The 19,971-nt window shown below is 36.9% G+C and overlaps 1 protein-coding gene across 1 annotated transcript in view; it reads right to left on the minus strand.

Annotated features, from left to right (window-relative positions):
• Nucleotides 1-17,463: 17,463 nt before the first annotated feature.
• Nucleotides 17,464-19,971, minus strand: part of LOC150101389 (potassium channel, subfamily K, member 13-like) — a 29,409-nt gene continuing 26,901 nt past the window's right edge. Inside the window, exon 2 of the mRNA XM_090400789.1 lies at nt 17,464-18,371. Coding sequence (XP_090256915.1) covers nt 17,464-18,371 — 908 coding nt within the window. The remainder of the gene's footprint in view (nt 18,372-19,971) is intronic.

A 19,971-nucleotide genomic window follows, 5' to 3' on the forward strand; every position in this document is an offset into this window, starting at 1 on the left:
CTCATCAATCTCCTGGAGTACGGTTCCACCAATGTGATATACTGATGCTAATCTTTTCACTCCAAAATGCATAACCTTACACTTTGCCACATTAAATTGACATCCATTTTCCCTAGCCCAGTCCTCCAAACTATCCAAATCATCCTGCAAATTTTGACATCCTGTGCACTCACAATTGCTCTACCCAACTTTGCATCACCAGCAAACAAGTGAACACTTCCTCTCTGATCCTTTCCTATATCGTTAATGAACAAATTGAAAAGTAGTGGTCAAAGAACAGAAACCTGCGGCACACTACTAGTCACAAGCTGTCTTTTGGACTCCACTCTTGAATAAACCACTCTGGAATCTCTCCATCAACCATCCTATCCATCTCACCAACCCTATATCAATCCCCATCTGCTCCAGTTTACTGGTTAGAGTAACAAGTGGTATCCTGTCAAAGGCCTTGGCAAGGTCCAGTAGAATCACTGTAAACCCATCACCCTTATCCAGTTCAACTGTCACTGTGTTATAAAACGTGAGCAAGTTACTGACGAATGATCTACCCTTCACAAAACCATGTTGTCCCACATACAGTATCCGATCTTCATCCATCCACTCCTGTATTCTTCTCTTGACTAATTTTTCCAAGACCTTGACAACGATTCCTGATATGCTAATTGGTCGGTAATTTACAACAGCAGTCTTGGAACCACCTTTATGCAGTGGAACTGTTTCCCCCTCTTTCCACCCCCTCGGGACTAACCCAGACCCGAGACTCCAATTAAACAAAATGGTCAAGGGTACTGACAATTCTTTAGCCGCTTCACGTACGAAACGAGCTGGTATACCATCCAATCCCACAGATGTATTGACATTGAGGTTTTGCAATAGACTACTCACCTCCACTTCATTCACCACAATTACCGTATAAGCTATTGGTTCCTTTATTCCTGCAGTATTACCACCTGGATGATATACTCTTGCAAACTTCTCGCTGAGTAATTCCACTATATCAACTGATTCGGTTACCTCCCTACCATCGGCATTCTTTAAAATCATTCTGCCATGTACATTTTTTCTTTTACTTGCAACATATCGAAAAAACTGTTTAAGATTCTCTTTAGCCTGCATGGCCAATCTTCTTTCATAATCCTTTTTTGCTTTTCTTACCACACTCGTTAACCTTCTGGCTGCGCTTTATACCGTTCATGTGCCTGCAGGTCACCTTTCTCCTTGAATTCCCTCCATAGTAGTTTCTTTTTTTGCAGCTCAAGCTTAATGGTGTTATTCATCCATTTAACTCCTACTTGATTTATTATTCGGACTCTAGGTATACAGTCAGCCATTGCTTCATGCAAACACTTCTTTACCGCCTACCATGCACTATCAACTTCTAGCCCTTGCAGTTGTACATGCCATGGCACTGAACCAATCAATCTACTAAGCTTGTCATACTTACCAGCCCGATAATTCCACATGTACCCCATCTTAATTGTAAAATCCACACCTTTAGCCACCTCCCAGGTCAAGACCCTATGATCACTCTCACCAATTGGTGGCAACGTGGTCATAATCGTTACAGTCAAATTCTCAGATGCAATTACCAGGTCAAGCACTCTCTGACCCCTAGTATTTTCCATTACATGCTGTCGCAGATAGTTATCCCTTAATAACCACATAAAATCCAATTCCTTCCTCCCATGTGTCCTCTCCTCCTCCTTCCAATCAATGTTACAATAGTTGAAATCTCCCATAATAATTACCCTCCTTCCACTCATTTCTTGTATTTGCTTATGCATACTATCGCCACCATCTATTCCATCACCTGGTCTATAGCAGCACTCAACTGTATATTTAGTTCTGGTAATTTCAATCTCACACCAAATAGCCTCAAATGTGCTCTTTTCTCTATCCTGCAGTTCCACTTCTATTCTTCTTGGCTGTAGCTCATCATCTATCATCAATAACACTCCTCCCCCCCCCCATTTTGTTCTCCCTGTCACTCCTGAACACACCATACCCCTCACATTCAATCCCACTAGCTGTGTTATCATCTGTCAGCCATGTTTCACTAATGCCAATAACCTGTGGTCTGGAACTGCCAACCAAGGCTGAAAATTCTTCCCTCTTGTTCCTAATACTTCTGGCATTTATATACATGAATTGAAGAAGCCGATTTGCCCCTTCCCTATTTTGATGCCTTTTACTAATTTCCCATTCTGATTCGTGGTCTTTCCAACTCGCTTGGGCATATTACACACATTCACACACTCAACTGTCTCCCTAAAATCTGCAAATCTACTCCCGTTAATAACTCTAGTTTCCCTGGTTCTGTAACTTCACTTCCACCACATTCGACAACACCTTTTCAAGTCTCCGCACACCAAATCCATTTAGATGTAATCCATCCATTTTATGTAAATCCTTTCGACCATTGAACTCATTCCACACATCCACAAATTCCACACCACTCATCAAACATAATTCACGCATAAAATCATTAGCAATTATGGCCCTCCTTCTATACTCTTCACTGTCATGCCATGGCAACAGACTCATCATCCTAACTCTCTCACTCTTTTCTTTTGCTACCTCAAGCAATTCCTTCACATTCTCACTCATAGCCTTTTTATTTCCTTTCAAATCATTTGTACCCACTACCACAATTTTTGCATCCTAATTGACTCGCTTACATTCCTTACGGTCGCACCGAGTTGGTAAGATTTTGTTAAACTCTCAACTAACACACCTCTTACTAAGGAATCTCCATACAATACATGCTCTTTCATTTTGTTTACACTCACTATCATACCCTTATTTTTTCTATCATACTTTTGCCAATTATTAGTCGGTACGCTTGTTAAAGATTGTTGCCAACGTCCCAGTTGATGGTTTACATTATGTATCATTCCGCGTAATAGAGCTATTTCACTCACTGCGTCAGTGTCGTCATTTTTATTTTCTGGTGATTCATTCAATCGTTCTGTATGCTTAACTTCATTCACTCTATCAACGCCACTCTCACAGCTATTAGGTGCTACCTCGCAAACATCCTCGTTCATACCTCGAATATTCAAAATATTCAAAAAATATGACGAGCCAAAGGCCTCATTTCGCGACATCAACTTACTTAAGTTCAGGGATATTGCATCCCATATTGTTTCTTAGCCGAATAAGAAACTCAAAGCGTTTCATGCCGAATATAGAAACTATATAAAGTTCGGCGATTCCAAGCGTAAGCAAATACCTGGAAAGCAGCATCTGATCCATTTAGGTAGTGCAAACTGAGGCAACTCATAGAAAGGGTGGGGCAAGCTCCAATCACTATTCTTGGTATTTACCCACAATGTAAACTTAGCTTCTAGGAGCTGTATTACTGTTCAACATCATGAGAGGAGGTCACTACCCAGACCGGTTTCAACCTTATGAATAAGTAAAGCCGTCTTTAAAAATTCGCACGATCCCTAGGCCACTCAATTGTGGGCGAAAGACCATCCATCTCAGCGTTGGCTCCACTGATGGCCTTCCACCCACCACCACCACCACCACCGAGCAGAACCGCTCATATTCCAAAGAAAAGCAATCACCAACAAAGCCCCTCACCATGCCGTGCCGGAAAACACTTTCCCCGGAGACTCAAATTGCTCCCTTAAGGCAAAAACCTTAAGAGAGCGAACTCATAATAGCCCCGCCACCGGGTTCAACCTTATGAATAAGTAAAGCCGTCTCTAAAAATTCGGACGATCCCTAGGCCACTCAATCGTGGACAAAAGACCGTCCATCTCAGCATTGGCTCCACTCAGTGATGGCCTTCCACCCACCACCACCACCACAGAGCAGAACCTCCTCATATTCCAAAGAAAAGCATTCAGAGACAAAGCCCCTCACCGGGCAGTGCCGGAAAACACTTTCCCCGGAGACTCAAATTGCTCCCTTAAGGCAAAAACCTTAAGAGAGCGAACACATAACAGCTCTCGACCGGTTTCAACCTTATGTATAGGTGAAGCGGGCTCTAAAAATAAGACGATCCCGAAAGATCGCTCAACTCAGCGTTGTTCCACTCGATGACAGGCTCACCCCGTCACCGAGAACTTCTCAGCATTGGCTCTACCCAGTGGCAGGCACACACCACCACCACCACCAAGCGGAGCCATAATCTCAGCAGTGGCCTCACTCAGAGACAGGCAAAAACCTACCTCCAAGTGGAGCCTCTCAAAGCCAGATCCGCCCTGCACCGGTTTTCACCCTCATTGGGGTCTCATCAGTGAGTAGGTAGACCTAGTTAATACCAAGTTTGTAGCGAACAGAACTTACATCCGTTCTATGAGAATTGCCAAGAAGGTGTCTTCATAAATTATTAGTTATATGAAGAGCCGAAGGCTTCAATTCGGCGACGTGAACTTATTTAAGTTAAGGGATATTGCATCCCATATTGTTTCTTAGCCGAATAAGAAACTCAAAGAGTTTCATGCCGAATATAGAAACTATATAAAGTTCGGCGATTCCAAGCGTAAGCAAATACCTCGAAATATCAAGGTAGTGATTGGAGCTTTTTCTACCCTTTTTATGAGTTGTCTCAGTTTGCACTACCTAAATGGATCAGGTGCTGCTTTCCAGGTATTTACTTCTTACGCTTGGAATCGCCGAACTTTATGTAGTTTCTATATTTGGCATGAAACTCTTTGAGTTTCTTATTCGGCTAAGAAACAATATGGGATGCAATATCTCTTAACTTAAATAAGTTGATGTCGTCGAACTGAAGCCTTTGGCTCTTCATATAATTAGTAATTTATTAAGACACCTTCTTGGCAATTCTCATAGAAGGGATGTACGTTCTGTTCGCTACAAACTTGGCATTAACTAGGTTTACCTACTCACTGATGAGACCTCATTCAGGGTTGAAACCGGATCTGGCAATGCTGTAGCCAATGAAGTTTAAATGAGGCTCGGCTATGGCTAATATGAGTACGCTGTCTTAAGGGAGCAATTTGAGTCTCCGGGGAAAGTGTTTTCTGGTACCGCCCAGTGAGGGGCTTTGTCGGTGAATGAATGCTTTTCTCTGGAATATGAGCGGTTCTGCTTGGTGGTGGTTGTGGGTGGAAGGCCATCACTGAGTGGAGCCAACGCTGAGATGGACGGTCTTTCGCCCACTATTGAGAGGCCTAGAGATAGTTCGAATTTTTTAGAGACGGCTTTACTTATTCATAAGGGTTGAAAAAACCAGTTCTGGCAATGCTGTAGCCGATGAAATTTAACTGAGGCTCGACTATTGCTAATATGAGTATGCTCTCTTAAGATTTTTGCACTAAGGAAGCAATTTGAGTCTCCAGGGAAAATGTTTTCCGGTACGGCCCGGTGAAGGGCTTTGTCGGTGAATGCTTTTCTCTGGAATATGAGCGGTTCTGCTTGGTAGTGGTGGTGGGTGGAAGGCCATCATTGAGTGGAGCCAACGCTGACATGGACAGTCTTTTGCCCACTATTGAGTGACCTAGGGATCGTGCGAATTTTTAGAGATGGCTTTACTTATTCATGAGGTTGAAACCGGTCTGGGTAGTGACCTCCTCTCATAATGTTGAACAGTAATACAGCACCTAGGAGCTAAGTTCACATTATCTGTAAATACCAAGATTGGAGCTTGCCCCACCCTTTCTATGAGTTGCCTCAGTTTGCACTACCTAAATGGATCAGGTGCTGCTTTCTGGGTATTTGCTTACGCTTGGAATCGCCGAACTTTATATAGTTTCTATATTCGGCATGAAACTCTTTGAGTTTCTTATTCGGCTAAGAAACAATATAGGATGCAGTATCCCTTAACTTAAAAATGTGGAACATTTTGAAGCCATTCTTACCTCGAATAAGCAGGATGCTGCCCTCATAATAGACAGCGACAGTCTGCATGCTTACGATGAAAATACCTGTATCTAACTCGATTTCATTTTCTAACCTGAAGTATGCAGTCTGGAATTGTAATACCAGCTTTTGATTGACCCATACTGCATGTATTTCTACTTGCTGCTGTAGTCGAAAACGGAGGTAAGTGTATAAACGCTATGGAACAACCAACTCAAATGGAATACACCTTTGTAATTCCACCAAACATAAAGTATTACTTTGCTCTCGAACCTGTCAGTGTAGCCCTGCAGAAATGGCGTTTGCAGTCATAACGCTAAGCTTCCAGAAGAAATCAAGTTCTATGTTTGCAGACTAAGGGGAAACTTTTTTTTTCTAATCCTTTCTTCGACCAATTCCCAGGTTAGTATGGCAAGCAGGATTTTTTCTACGGAGTGGCGCCGGCCCCAGTCTTTCATCCCGTAAACTCAAGAAAATTGACAGTAGAAGTCGCACTATTTTCAGAATAATATGTAGTGTTACGGTAAGTAATCCCGAGATGGAGGGATTCCTAACCGTAATGCCCATCATACTCACTTCCCAGGATGGCAATTAAAAATCAGCATTAGCCTTGGACCAGCTATTCTGTAATTGGGTAAGAGTGGGTCTAGTTGACTGCTAGTCCTCAAAAGTTACATAAACGACCTCGCCTAGGGTTGCCAGCACATCTCTTTTAAAGAGAACATGTTCTCTCTCTCTCTCTCTCTTGTTCTGATCTTTTTTTTTTCTCTTTTTTTTTTCACAGCCTCGTGTTCTCTTTTTTGTAATGCAAATCGACATGCTTGCAACTACGAGTAATGACAACACCGAAGTACAAGGAACACTCAGCCCCGACGCTTGTGACATAACGGCAATGTTGACTACACAGTGCTTTTGTTGATATCAGTGAGCGTAAAATAAATGGAAATTGGGCCAAAGTGCATATGTTTGAACAAAATTTGCAAACAACAACGGATTGAATATTAAGAGATGTGTAATTTTTTCAGTAGCAGAGTTTTAAAAAGTGTTATTTTGCAAACATCTTCCATTCTTTCCATCCCTTCATTTCTTGTCCCTGAATGAGAGTATTGTGTGAAGATTTCTCTCCACTTTGCACTGACATATCTGAAATCTCTTCTTGTATTTGTCTGCAAGGAGGTGATGAACAGCATGACTGTAGTCGTAACAGTACATACATTTTTATGTGAAAAATTGTATGTATATTATCCTATTTATTATAAAAATAAATCAGCTAACTCCTTTTATTCCCTAGTAGGGAGTAGGCAAGGTCTTTATATCCTATCTAGCTTTTGGAGACTGAGTGGGCAGTTCAATCTCCACCGGTAGCCAATAGCTGGCCTATGTCTGTCACTAATTATAGGCGCTACTGATGAAGAGACCAGCAAACAAGTGCTGCCATCTTTGGTGCCTAACCCTAAAAAGATATGTTATTGTCTGAAATCATGTGGGGTACTATGGTCGATTTTATTGAGTTTATGGAACGAAAAACCCGAGTTTCCGGGAGAAAAAACCCGCTTGTCCGTGCCAGAGATCGACTAACAGGGAACCAGTCGAAGATAGGCTTAGAAAAAGTTCTTTCAGTCGGCGACTAGACTTGAACTTAGGTCTAACTTCGAGCGACCAAACGCAGAGGACGCAAGCGCACTTCCGCTGAGCTACACAGGCATATCTATTATTATTATTATTTTTTTTTTTTACAGCGATGAGTAAAAGAAAATCCACATTTTATTTTGAATTGAAAGCTAAATATACATGTTTTGAAAGTGTTGGTGGACAGAAACTATAGTCTAGACATGATGCGCAAGACTATAGTTTCTGTTGGAACCAAAGGAAAATACGATCTGCAACAACACATCCAATCAAAGAAGCATCAATCATTTATCAGGTCAATCGAAGCCTCGACCTCATGTACATTAGACTGTTTCCTAATTTCAAAAAAATACAAAATTGGATGAAAAAGTGACGGCGGATGAAGCAACTTTAGTATTCCATATTTTAAAGCACCACATAAGTTTTAATTCATCTAATTGTACACATGCTTATTGAAACATGTGTTTGAAGATCCGTAAACCGCAAAACATTTGTCATTTGCCAGAACAAAAACGACATTGATTGCGACAACTGTTGTTGCGCCCTATTGCATAAGTATTGCTATTGAATCCATATCTAATATTCCTTTCATACCAGTGTCTGTCGATGCAAGTAACCATGTTTCGCGGGGTGGGATGTTTCCGGTTTTAATTCAGTACTTTCCCGTTAATGAAGGCATCTGATCAAAAATGATCAATCTGGAAACTTTCCCAAATGAAAACCACAAACCATATGTATATTAATAATGAAAACTTTTTAAAAAATTAACTTGGTTGATAAATGCATTGCTTTTCTGCTGACAACTGTAACACAGATTTTGGGGGAGTGAGGAGAGCTGGTACAGTAAATATATACAGTTTATTAAAAACTGAGATACACAAGGATTCGATTGGTATTGGTTGCCCAGTAAATATTATACACAATGCCGCAAAACTAGAGGTGTTACAGACGTTGATTTTCGATGTCCAATATATAACAATTTTTCAGAAAATACTGTACAAACGGAGCAGCTGAAGGAATTTTGTGAATTTGTGGATGTCGAATGCAGTCAATTGTTATATCATAGTCCTACACGCTGGTTATCATTCTTTCCTGGTTTAAATAGCGTTTTGCAAATATATCCCGCGGCAAAGTCGAATTTTTTATCTAATGAGAGTTTGTCCAAGTATTTTGATAATATTTTTGAATCATAGGTATTACTTCTGGGAAAATTCCCATGTTACTCCTCTAAGTAAAATATTATTTCAATCATACTGCCTTCCTTTAACAGCAGATGAATGTATATCGCCACACGCCGGGACGCCGCTGAATAAAATGACAACCAGCAACATCCTATAAAGGTATGTACGAATTATTCCTCCTATATATTCTTTATATACCTGTCTATCGAATCATCAGTATATATAGCATAAACATCAGTAATGCCCTAAAATTTGAGTGAACATGATATTATAAAAAGGGGCACTCTTAAACAAAAATAGGCTAAATAGCCATAGAAATAATATTTTTGAATCCGATTTAGGAGAAGTTTCTTTGTGGTTCGCTCAATCCATTATGTATTCTTTTCACAAATAAATAAATAAATAATAAAATAGAAGCAGAGAAAAATTCTATCGTGGAAACTGAATATTTTAAAATGTTTAACGATCATGCTCAAACAACGCATTGAGCAGACCATCCTACCAATTAAAGGTAGGATGGTCTGCATGGATGGAGCAGACCATCCTACCAATTACTAGTATTCTGCAAACTGTATCAAAAGATAGTTGCGAACTGCAACATGGTAATTTTAAAAATTATGGAATTTGATGATCTTGGTCTCGTCGATTTCATGACTTGAATGTTTTAGAGTGAGTGTAACTTACTAATGTGCCTGAATAGCAACAAGTTGCAAATACAATAACATATATATAACATATATATCTCTCAACGTAGTACAATCTCGGGCAACTCGCAGAGTTTCCCGAGATTGTACTACGTACTAGGACTACTTGCATTAGCTCACGCTAGTAATCGCCGATACTTTTATAGTTTACTATATTCGGCATGAAACTCTCTGATTCCAATCTTTGAGTTTCTTATTCGGTTTTAAAACAATGTGGGATTTAATATCCCCTTAATTTAAATAATATATATCTCAGTTATTCAATAACTGAGAATTGTATTGATGATGTGAAATGTTTCGATCAATACTGTAATCTCAATTCAAACTTTTTTTTTTTTTTTGAAAAACATATTGATAAAGATGTAAAAGAAATGTCATCAAACTTGAAATGGCTTAGATATTTTGAACCGGAAAATAATTCACAATTTTATTCTGAAATATTAAAAATATGTCAGTGTTATTTTTCAATACTTGGGCATAATGGAATTGTTGAAAGATGATTGGGACATTAGTGAACTAAAGAAAGGTATTGCCTCAACATTGTAACTGTTAAAACAATGTTAACCGTAACATATAATTATAAAAATGTATCATACAAACAATTTTATGATGAAATTAAGAATAACCGAAATTGCTGTCATTTATGTTATTGATTCAAAAAAGTATGAGACACACGAAAATAATTAAAAAATAATCTATTGGGATTTCTTTTGTTTATTATTAATGTCACTCTTCCATTTGAAAATGTTTTTGAAATGTTAATTATAATTAACACAAATGGACACTTTCTTCTTTCTCAGATTTTGTGTAATTATTTCTATAGCAGTTAATAGGTATATATAAACATTTTTATAAACTTATTCATAATTAAAGGGGACAGAAACCAAATTTAAATTAGATTTCTGTCCCCCTCTTTACATATTTGCTTTCGGAGAAGTTCTCTTTTCATATTTTTAAGATCCGGCAACCCTAAACTTACCTTCATTGAGACTCGAACTATTGATTCTGTTTGTTCGAAATGTTGAAGTACGAAATATGATAAAATAATTCTCGGATTGACTACCAGATGTAACTACGGAAGTTAGTGTGAAGCTCCTCTATTAGATATACCTAAAGTAAAATCGGTTAGTCATTTATTTCACAATTTTAAATTGCGTTTTCAAAAAAGTATTGTAAACTGTAACTGTTTTGAACTGTACAATACTTATTTGTGTGTATCAAATTCATCTTCGAAAAAAAAAAATAATAATAAAAATCCACAGAAACCTTTGTGATGTTAAAGCTTGTGGGCAGGGACGTCGCAAGATTAGATTGCGCCCTGAGGCAAACAAATAAATATTGCCCCTGATGGATTATAAGACAAAAATATAGAAAATCTCCAATTGCTATTTTGTTTTTATTACAAGAGAAATATAAACGCAAAACGATTACATAATAATATTAATTAATTGTTTGCTTAACGGGGATATCGCACAATAAAACTGTTTATAAGCTCTTCTAAATTTAAATTATAAGCTATGTCCGTCTATATCGTTATAGTTGCTAGACCAACCAATCTTTCTTGAGTTATTGCTGTTCGCAAATAATTGTTAATCAGTTTTAGCCTGGAAAAACCTCTTTCCGCATTTGCTATGCTAACAGGAATGTTAACATAGCGACTGCGCCTACCGCGATTGTTTGGGCGAAACCCAAACAATCCACACAATCTGTCTAGGGGCGAATTCTCCATGCTTTGCTGCGCAAGCTCATTACTTGAGAAAGAAGGAATATTTATTTGTTAATAAATGCATGCATTTACAAGCATTCCAGCTTTGCGTTGTGTATCGAAGGCCGATGCTTGCTCGGCTAGTCAAAGCTACCTTGGCCTGCTCGGTTGTGGGAGCTTCCAGGTCTTTCTCTACAGCACTGTGACTTCATGCGCGCGCATAGCCGTTTCCACTCCCTTCACGTCGTCTTAAACACAGGCCATACGCAGTCAAAGTAGCTCTAGCCAGTGAGCTTCAGCCAGCCTTTACAAGTGTGCGTGTTGCTTGGGAAAATTAAGTTACAACCAACTTTTTATGACGATGTTATTGACCAGTTCATAAAGAAGAACTGTAGGGTAGAATTTGTATTCAAGTAGCTAAATTGAAAAAGATAGAATATCATTTATAAAATAAATGTTGTATTTGTATGGTTAAATGTACATAAATTTCTAAATATTGTACATAGTTTTAAATGGTCAGTAATTCATTATTCCACTAATCAGACTTCAATCAAACCTTTCACTCCCTGAATGATAACAAGAGCAAGCGTGAATTTCAAGACCATTCTTCCCTGAATCTGTCATACCTCTCTTCAAACCCATTAACAGACAAAGCACTCACAATTGACTCTGGCAATCCATTCCACTCATTCGCAACTCTCCAGGCGAAAAATCCAATCCTCACACCCTACTAACCACACCTTTACTGAACTTCCAGAGATGACCTCTTGTTCTGCCCACTCTAGCAAAGTATTGAATTATTTCCCCTGCATCAATCCTATCATACCTTTTAGGTAACTTAAATATTTCTGCCACATTTCCTGATTTTCATCTGTCAATAAACTTCTACAATCCACACACCCTTAGCCTATTCTCATAAGGTGCATGCCACAGACCATTCACCATCTTGTTTACTTTTTTCTCTAAATTCTATCCACCACTTCCTCATCCAAAGAAACTCAGAAGACCAGACCTCAGCACAATAATCCAGATGTGGACGTATTAAGGCTTTTTTTTAAAGATGAATAACTACCATATCTCTGCTTGTTAGTGTGTCATCAAGTAATCTTTTGAACTACCTTGGCAATTAATGGCATTTCTAGCCATAATTGGCAATTTTAGCATTATGCCCAGTAGACTTCAACTCTGTATCTATAATACTAACCTCCTCCTCCTCCCCAAATCCTAGCTTCATCTATTTCCTGGAGTGCAGTTCTATCAATGTGGTACACAACTTGTAATCTATTTATCGCAAAGTGCATAACTTTCCATTTCTCCGCATTGAACTTATACTCGTTATCTTTTACCCATACCGACAGCCTATTTAAATCATCCTAAAAGTTCTCCACATTTCCTTATTCACTATTACTGCACCTAATTTTGCATCATCAGTATATGCTATGTTATATACTAGTATATACTAGCAGACTTGCTAGCGAGTCTCTAATGTCATACGTTTGGTACTTGTTTCGAGATATGAAATTGTCATTGCATGACGTTTCATAATAATCACACTTGGTTAGTAACATCTGGATTCAATGTCGTTTTTTTTTTTTTTTTTTTTTCAGATTTAATACTTACTTGTTCCGATGCTACATTAAATTAAAAAAAAAAAAACATTAAATAGACGCAATGATTTGAATTTTAGTGCGCTTAATGAAAAAAAAAAACATCCCTGTTCTCTTAAAGAATTCATATAATAACATATTAAAATCGTCACTTGTGTTGTTATTTTTATTTGAGTAATCAATTTTCTGGATCTGCATTTTATGTTATATTCATGAACCGTAACAAACGTATTCTAACATTTTTGTCGTTTGAACTACTTATATATTGAATATAAATTGTTAGTAGGCTGTGACATAGTTTTTGTTTTTAGAGAAACTTGTGCCACAGTTCTATACAATATATACACGAAAATACAAGGTAAAAGTATTATTTATTAAATATACTACTATATCTTTCAGTTTAAAATTAATAGATCATCGTGTAACAACTGTTTATTAAGCCGCTGACGATGGTCTGTTAATTTTGAACTGAAATATATAGCAGTATATTTAATAAATAATACTTGTATTTTTACTATGTGTTTTCATGTATATATTGTATAGAACTGTGGCACAAGTTTCTCTAAAAACAAAAACTATGTCACAGTCTACTAACAACTTATTTATAAAATAAGTTTAGTGCTCCAAAATGGTAACTAGAAAGAATAAATATGAGACTAGGAAAATATGGCAATCTTAGAAGGATTGGATGCTCACAGCTCTTAGTGGAGTATTCGTGGTAAAGCTCTTAATATATTGTCAACCCAAGATTTACGAGTACTGCAGAGTCATAGCATTTTCTTTACTCAATGAAAACTTCAAATATGCTGTTTTAGTAGGTCAGTATGTTGTTTTATATCTTGTGCTTTCAGTTACGATTCAGATTTTAGCTATACGCCAAACTGATATTTTCTATCCTAACATTTGTACAAGGTTGAAAATTTTTGTTGCAGCAAGTATTTCAATGGCAATTAAAGCAGTATTCTGAAGAAAATTTCCTTAACTGCTTCTTGTGGCAAAAACTAGTCAAATATATTTGCAGGAGATATTTTAATTTTATCGTGGTTTAATGCAGTTAATGATTATATCATTGCATACGGTTGAATACAAAGAGAGAGAGAGAGAGAGAGAGAGAAATCCCATATTAAATCAGTAACGTTATCTTACATAAGGTTTCGTCGTTCATTCTGTAATTCTTGATATGCGTAGATTATATTATTATTATTATATAAAACCTCCATGGAGTCAAAGACTCATCGGGGAAGGCCCCACTGTTACACTCACAGTTTATCACACCGCGTCTTAAACATGTTTACTGTCTCTGCGCTCATCACACCCTCGGGCAATGCATTCCAGTCACTCACCATTCTCCATGCAAAAATCCTACTCTTCACTCCCTTTGCTCACACTCTCCTTATACATTTTTCAGGGATGACCTCTTATTCTCTCTCTCTATCTTCACCCATGTACCGTATTTTTAGGCAATTCCAATTGTACTGTAATAATAGACTGGGAAAATTTCGAATCTCAAAAAACTAAACTAAACTAAAATGATAAATAAATAAATAATAAGACACTCTTAGATTACTGGAACGAACTAGTTTTACTAACTTCTACTCTATGATTCAAATGTTGTATAAATGCGATTGAAATACTGCCCTTTCAAATAATAAATGCTACTAAGCAATTTATTGAGAAAAAAAAGAGGTAAGTATTTTATTTTATGACAGTGTATTTAAGTAGTTTATTCATCCCTCATTAGTATCTTCACCGTATCCATTGCATGTTAGGAAGGTATACTAAGCAACAATATTTGAAACTGCTGTCCCTTGCAAGTCGAGTCTCCATAGCAGTTGGTATGGACCCTGTCCTTTGATTTGAAAGACAGTGGGCCGAATATAGTCTAGAACACGGAAAGTAATTTTTTTTTCTCTTCATCTGAATTAGCCCACTCATACATAAATGGAAGGGTTTGTCTCCAGGAAACTCTGATTTTCATCCCACAAAGCAGGCAAACCGTCCAGAAGAACGCACGGAATTTAAATACGTATTTCACTGGCCCCATACCCTTAAATGTTTCGGCAGTAATTCGAAATAAATAACCACGACAACAGCCATTTCAGATATCTTGTGGCAAGTATCCTTTTATATTGTAAGTTAGTATAAAAAGCATTATATTGCGGCACCATCTGTTATTATTATTATCATTATTATTATCCCTTCAACAACTCATAGTTCTTTTGTGAGATCACATCAGATACCCACGCTACTCAACAACCTACCAAGTAATTTAAACCGCATAGACAACTACAGAACATTAAAACACGAACTCGGGAAAATATACCAACAAAGTTAATATACCATTAACACTAATATACACATCACAAATCACCAGCATCCAATGCCTACATCCCATCCATAAACAGATAAACAGTAACAGCAACATAAATAGTGAAGACTAATTACACTCTCTTCATAAAAGCTAACCCAAGCTTCGAAGTAGGCGGGATTAATTCGCCTCATTCAACTACACGTAATTCTCATAATCCAAGACTGCAAATTATGTAACAAAACAGTCAGTACGGTGTATAATAACAATGAAGATACTGATATAAAAAAAATGTGTATATGTAAATAGGCTGTATAATAATAAGCTATGATATTGATATGTACCTTTACATTTAAAGAAAGAAATGTAAAGGTACATATTAAAATGTACCTTTACATTTCTTTAAATGTACATTATCTTAAAATGTACCTTTACATTTAAAGAAAAAATCACTGCACTCTAGATTTTGTACTGAACAGAAAATATAATAGTATGCTTTATTGTATATATGTAAATACTCTGTATGATGATAAATAAAATGTTATTACAGTTTTTAAAAAAATTATTAGACCTCCATGGAATCAAGTCTCATCGCAAGAGGACCTATTGTCACACACAGATAGCTCACCAACATCCACCTGAAAGTCCATTCATTTCACAAGCAACACATCCTCAAGCAAAGCATTCCATTCATTAATTGTTCTCCACGGAGGAAAAAAACTTACTCCTCTTTCTCCCCCGCCTGTTAAAAATCCTCCTTATAAATGTGTAACATCCACTTATAAGTGGATGTTACACATTTATGCGGTAACATCCACTTATTAACTTATGTCCCATCATATCTCCTTCTCCTTCTAACAACAAGGTTCTGCAGACAAGCTATTTCTGGAGACCAGAAACAATTTCCCGTGCATCCTCATTATCCTGAAAACCCAGATCTGCGTACAATTATCCTTTCTACATGTCGATGTCCTTCCTACATAATTGCTATAATCCATTGTGATGCCCACAGTTTTAGCAGTGCGTCCTCTGAATTTTTTCATCTACCATAATCTTGAGATCTCCATCTCCTCCACATTCTGTGAGATATTTTGGGTACTTGTATACTCATCTTTGCTTTCCAGTTTAAACCTTATACTTTGCAACATTAACTGCTATATCGCTTACCTACCCACTAACACAGTCCAAATCCTCTTCTAAAGCTACATCTGCTTTAATATCCATAAATGTCACCAACGTTGTACCTTCTGAAAACAACTGGATATCTTCTCCCACTACTATTAACATACGTTAAATAGAAACAGTCCCAAAACAGATATCTGTACGATATTGCTGATATCTGTAAGATAGCCAATCTACTATACAAAGATATCGTTGTATCACCAATCATCTTCTATACAAGGATATAGTGATTAGCTGTCTGATATGTATCAAAAAGCCAATCTGCTATAAAACTCACTAATCTATTAACTAACCACATCCTCTCCTGTTAAATTACCAACCTGTCATGTGATAATATATCAAAGATCTTTGCAAAATATAAATACTGCACTGTATATGCATTTCTTTTGTTCAATGCATTTATCACCTTATTGTAATAAGTGGACAGATTGCTAAAACATGAGCTGCTTTTCTTAGCAAGTCTATGATAACCATCAAAGCGAACGTTGTTGTTATTACTGCCTAGTTTTGACTCTTAGCCCTCACTAACCTCTCCAACTCCTTAATTGTAACTCCAAGGCTACATAGATTGGCCTGTAATCAAAAGCTTGTCATCGTTCTTAAAAATTGTTCACACTGTTTTGGGAGTCGCTCCGTTCCGGGTATATTTTGTTTGTCAAGTGAGTATATTTTTCTGCTCCGCCTGATGAAACTGATGAAAAATCCTGAATTTTAGAGAGGAAAACCTGGCCAGACATCTTATGAGACGAGCTAACCCAAAAAAAATCGAAAAAAAAACCATTATAACGGTTTTCTGCGTTCCAGAAAGGATTCAAACTCAACTTTTTTCCATCGGAGGGTATGACAAATATAAAAAGATCTCATCTAATGATTTCAAAAGCCTATAGAAAACACTTTTTGCGGTGTGTCTATATGACTTTAAGTGATAGTTAATTTTTATTTGCCCATTGTGCATTCACGAAAGGACCCCAGTCCTGCTTCTTGGAGGCTGAAATGATTTCAATGCACTGGCAAAAAAAAAAAAATGGCTTTCAGTGCAGAGTTTTGGGTGATCTAACTTAGTTCATAACCATAAGCCACAATCATACAGTATAATACATACAATGATAATTAAAATGCTTTTTAAAACATCTCTCTATTCATTTATATGTGTTTAATGCAATTATTGTTCTTATTATTTTAAGGTGTGCATGCAGTATAAAACGAAAGTTCATAAATGTAATATTTTTGAGCATAATAAGTTTCTACACACACGCACACATTTCTATTAAATTTATTGCAAAAATAAATTAAAATACGCATTGATAAGTGTTTATGAAACACCATCACCAAATTTTTGAGATGCAATTGCTAATGGGCCTATAGCTCCTGGTTTAAACACTTCTTCGTTGTCGTCCGGGGACAGAAGAACATTTGGATATCCTCTGTGAGCAGATTCATACAGCTGTTTCTGCATCACTGCTAACGAAACATTATTTGTTTTCAAGAAATCCCTCATGCAGATTAGTTCTCCTGAGTTTCTGCGTTCTAATTCACAAGAGCAGTCTGCTATTTTTGCTTTTTTGGACCTAAAATTATGAAGGCGAACCGGAGTCATCGCATTTCTTCGCTTTCTCACTGTCGGAGGCCTGATTGTCACGTTACTGTGGAAAGCACATTTGCACCGACAGTCCAGTTTTTTAATAAGCCTGTTCAACAGCTGCTTAATAATTATAGAGAGAACATTAAAAAGACTGTAAATACAGCAACAGCCCGTGACAAGAATAATAAAATTAGCCACACGGTACCAGTTCTTGTTGACATATGATTTTTCTTGACTGGTTACAAAATCACCAAATCCGATTGTAGAGAATGCAACGAAGCAGAAATATATTGAGTTCAAATATGTCCACTCTTCCATGTTGGAATATAAAATAGCTGTACTTAGAGTTAGAAGAGTTGCAGACAAAACCAGATAAAGCATTACCCAGTACACGGAAGGCTTCCAAGTATCTATCTTTGATTCTGTTGAAGTTTGAGAGTCTCTTCTTTCATATTCACTTAATGATTCTTTCCTTCTCATTTCTCTTTCGTGAAAAGAACGCAGTATGAAGGCAAGAAGAGTTATGATTCTTTCCAGAAAGAGATTAAAGAACAAGATGGAACCGGCGCATCCAAAGAAGCCGTATACGATGACGGTCACTTTACCAGGGGTTGTCTTTGGAGTCGTCATCCCAAATCCTACAATTAGAAAAATAAATAAATAAAAACATACTAATTGTAATGTTGCATTCTAACAAAAACATTCATCAAAATTAATTAAAATATTCAGAAATTAAGAGCCAAAAATGATTCGATATCTAAATACTAAATTTCTACAACTGGCGGATGAATAGAAATTATACTGCAAATATTCTCATTCAGATTTATATTGGCCGCCTCTCCAAATTCTACTTTTTCTCTTATTTACCGATAGACCTTTTTTATACTACATTTTAGAAAGTTAATCACACTATGTCAATAGTAATCTGTTATTCAAAAATAAAAATAAAAATTCTCTGTAGCGCAGTCGGTTTGGACGATGTCCTATAAGTGGGAAGACCTAGGTTCAAATCTCATCCAGAACACGAAAAACTTTATTAGGACTTTTGACTTGAAAGCAAGTTAGCCGGTTTCATACAGCAGCATGCACGGGTGGTTTTTCTTCTGGAAATCCCCTACACAATGTAGATAAAATTAACACTGTATAACAGGTTGCTGAGCAGCAAAGGCACTTGGCCATAACAACCACTGAGTCTATTAACAACTACAACTAGTTGTTAACATAACAACTACTTCGATATTAACACAGTTGATATCGAGTCGAAGAATGATCAAGGTTGACTGTCAAATCTTATAATGTCTAGTGAGTAGCAATTTTTCGAATTTCAGATTCGAATTGTGTGCTTCACGATTCGAATCCCAAAAATCTGTGGGATACAAATTGTGTTCTGTGGAGTCAAGTTCCATGCATGATTTTCTTCCAGTGTTCATTTTTAAACATTAGGTCAAATTCAATAGTCAATTGGAATAGTCCAAGTTTTATGAGCATTTTTTTTTTTTTTTATAAAAATCAAACTTATAAATTATTACATTTGTATGAAATATGGGCTGGATCGGCACCATCAAATTTTACTATTTTATTAAGTGGCAGGAAACCTTGTTACTGCACATATCCTGATTGTTATCCTAAAAAATTTCTGAAAGTAAAATACTTTAAAACTGATTCTTATAACAACTGAGCTGGTCAACTTATATTGAGCAAGATTTGGTGTCAGCATTATTGAACATTTGATCATCAGCAGAAGAGCACAAAGTTATCGTGTCAAGTAATAACCGCGCATGAATGTTCAACTCCACACATGTGATCTTATCTGTGTTAACCCGTCTGATAATACGGAGGAAACATGTATATACACTTATTCATTTGTGAGATGATGTGGAAAGTACAGTCCATTCATATCAAAACTGGCATATATCATATGGCATATCATACCAATGCCATCTACTCGTTGTTCGATATCATGTATTGGCGATCATTTATATATATATATATATATATAGAAAAAAAGAAACACTTGCTATTAGATAAACTTTCAGTATGCGAAACACAGCGTGCTTTATCCTAAAAGAAAAATGTCTATCATTTAAGAAAGGCTTCGTATTTTTCCTTTTTCCTTCTTTTGAAAAATCTCATTTTATTATAAATCTTATTTTCGCCTTATATTAATGCAAGTGAACTTCTTCTTCTGCAGCTTTTCCAACTTAAGTAGGGTCGCTCTTTGTGAGTCTCCTCCACAAC

This window comes from Typopeltis vanoorti, chromosome 11, assembly GCF_054136105.1.
Source record: "Typopeltis vanoorti isolate ZY-2024b chromosome 11, IOZ_Tvanoo_1.0, whole genome shotgun sequence".
Taxonomy (NCBI): domain Eukaryota; kingdom Metazoa; phylum Arthropoda; class Arachnida; order Uropygi; family Thelyphonidae; genus Typopeltis; species Typopeltis vanoorti.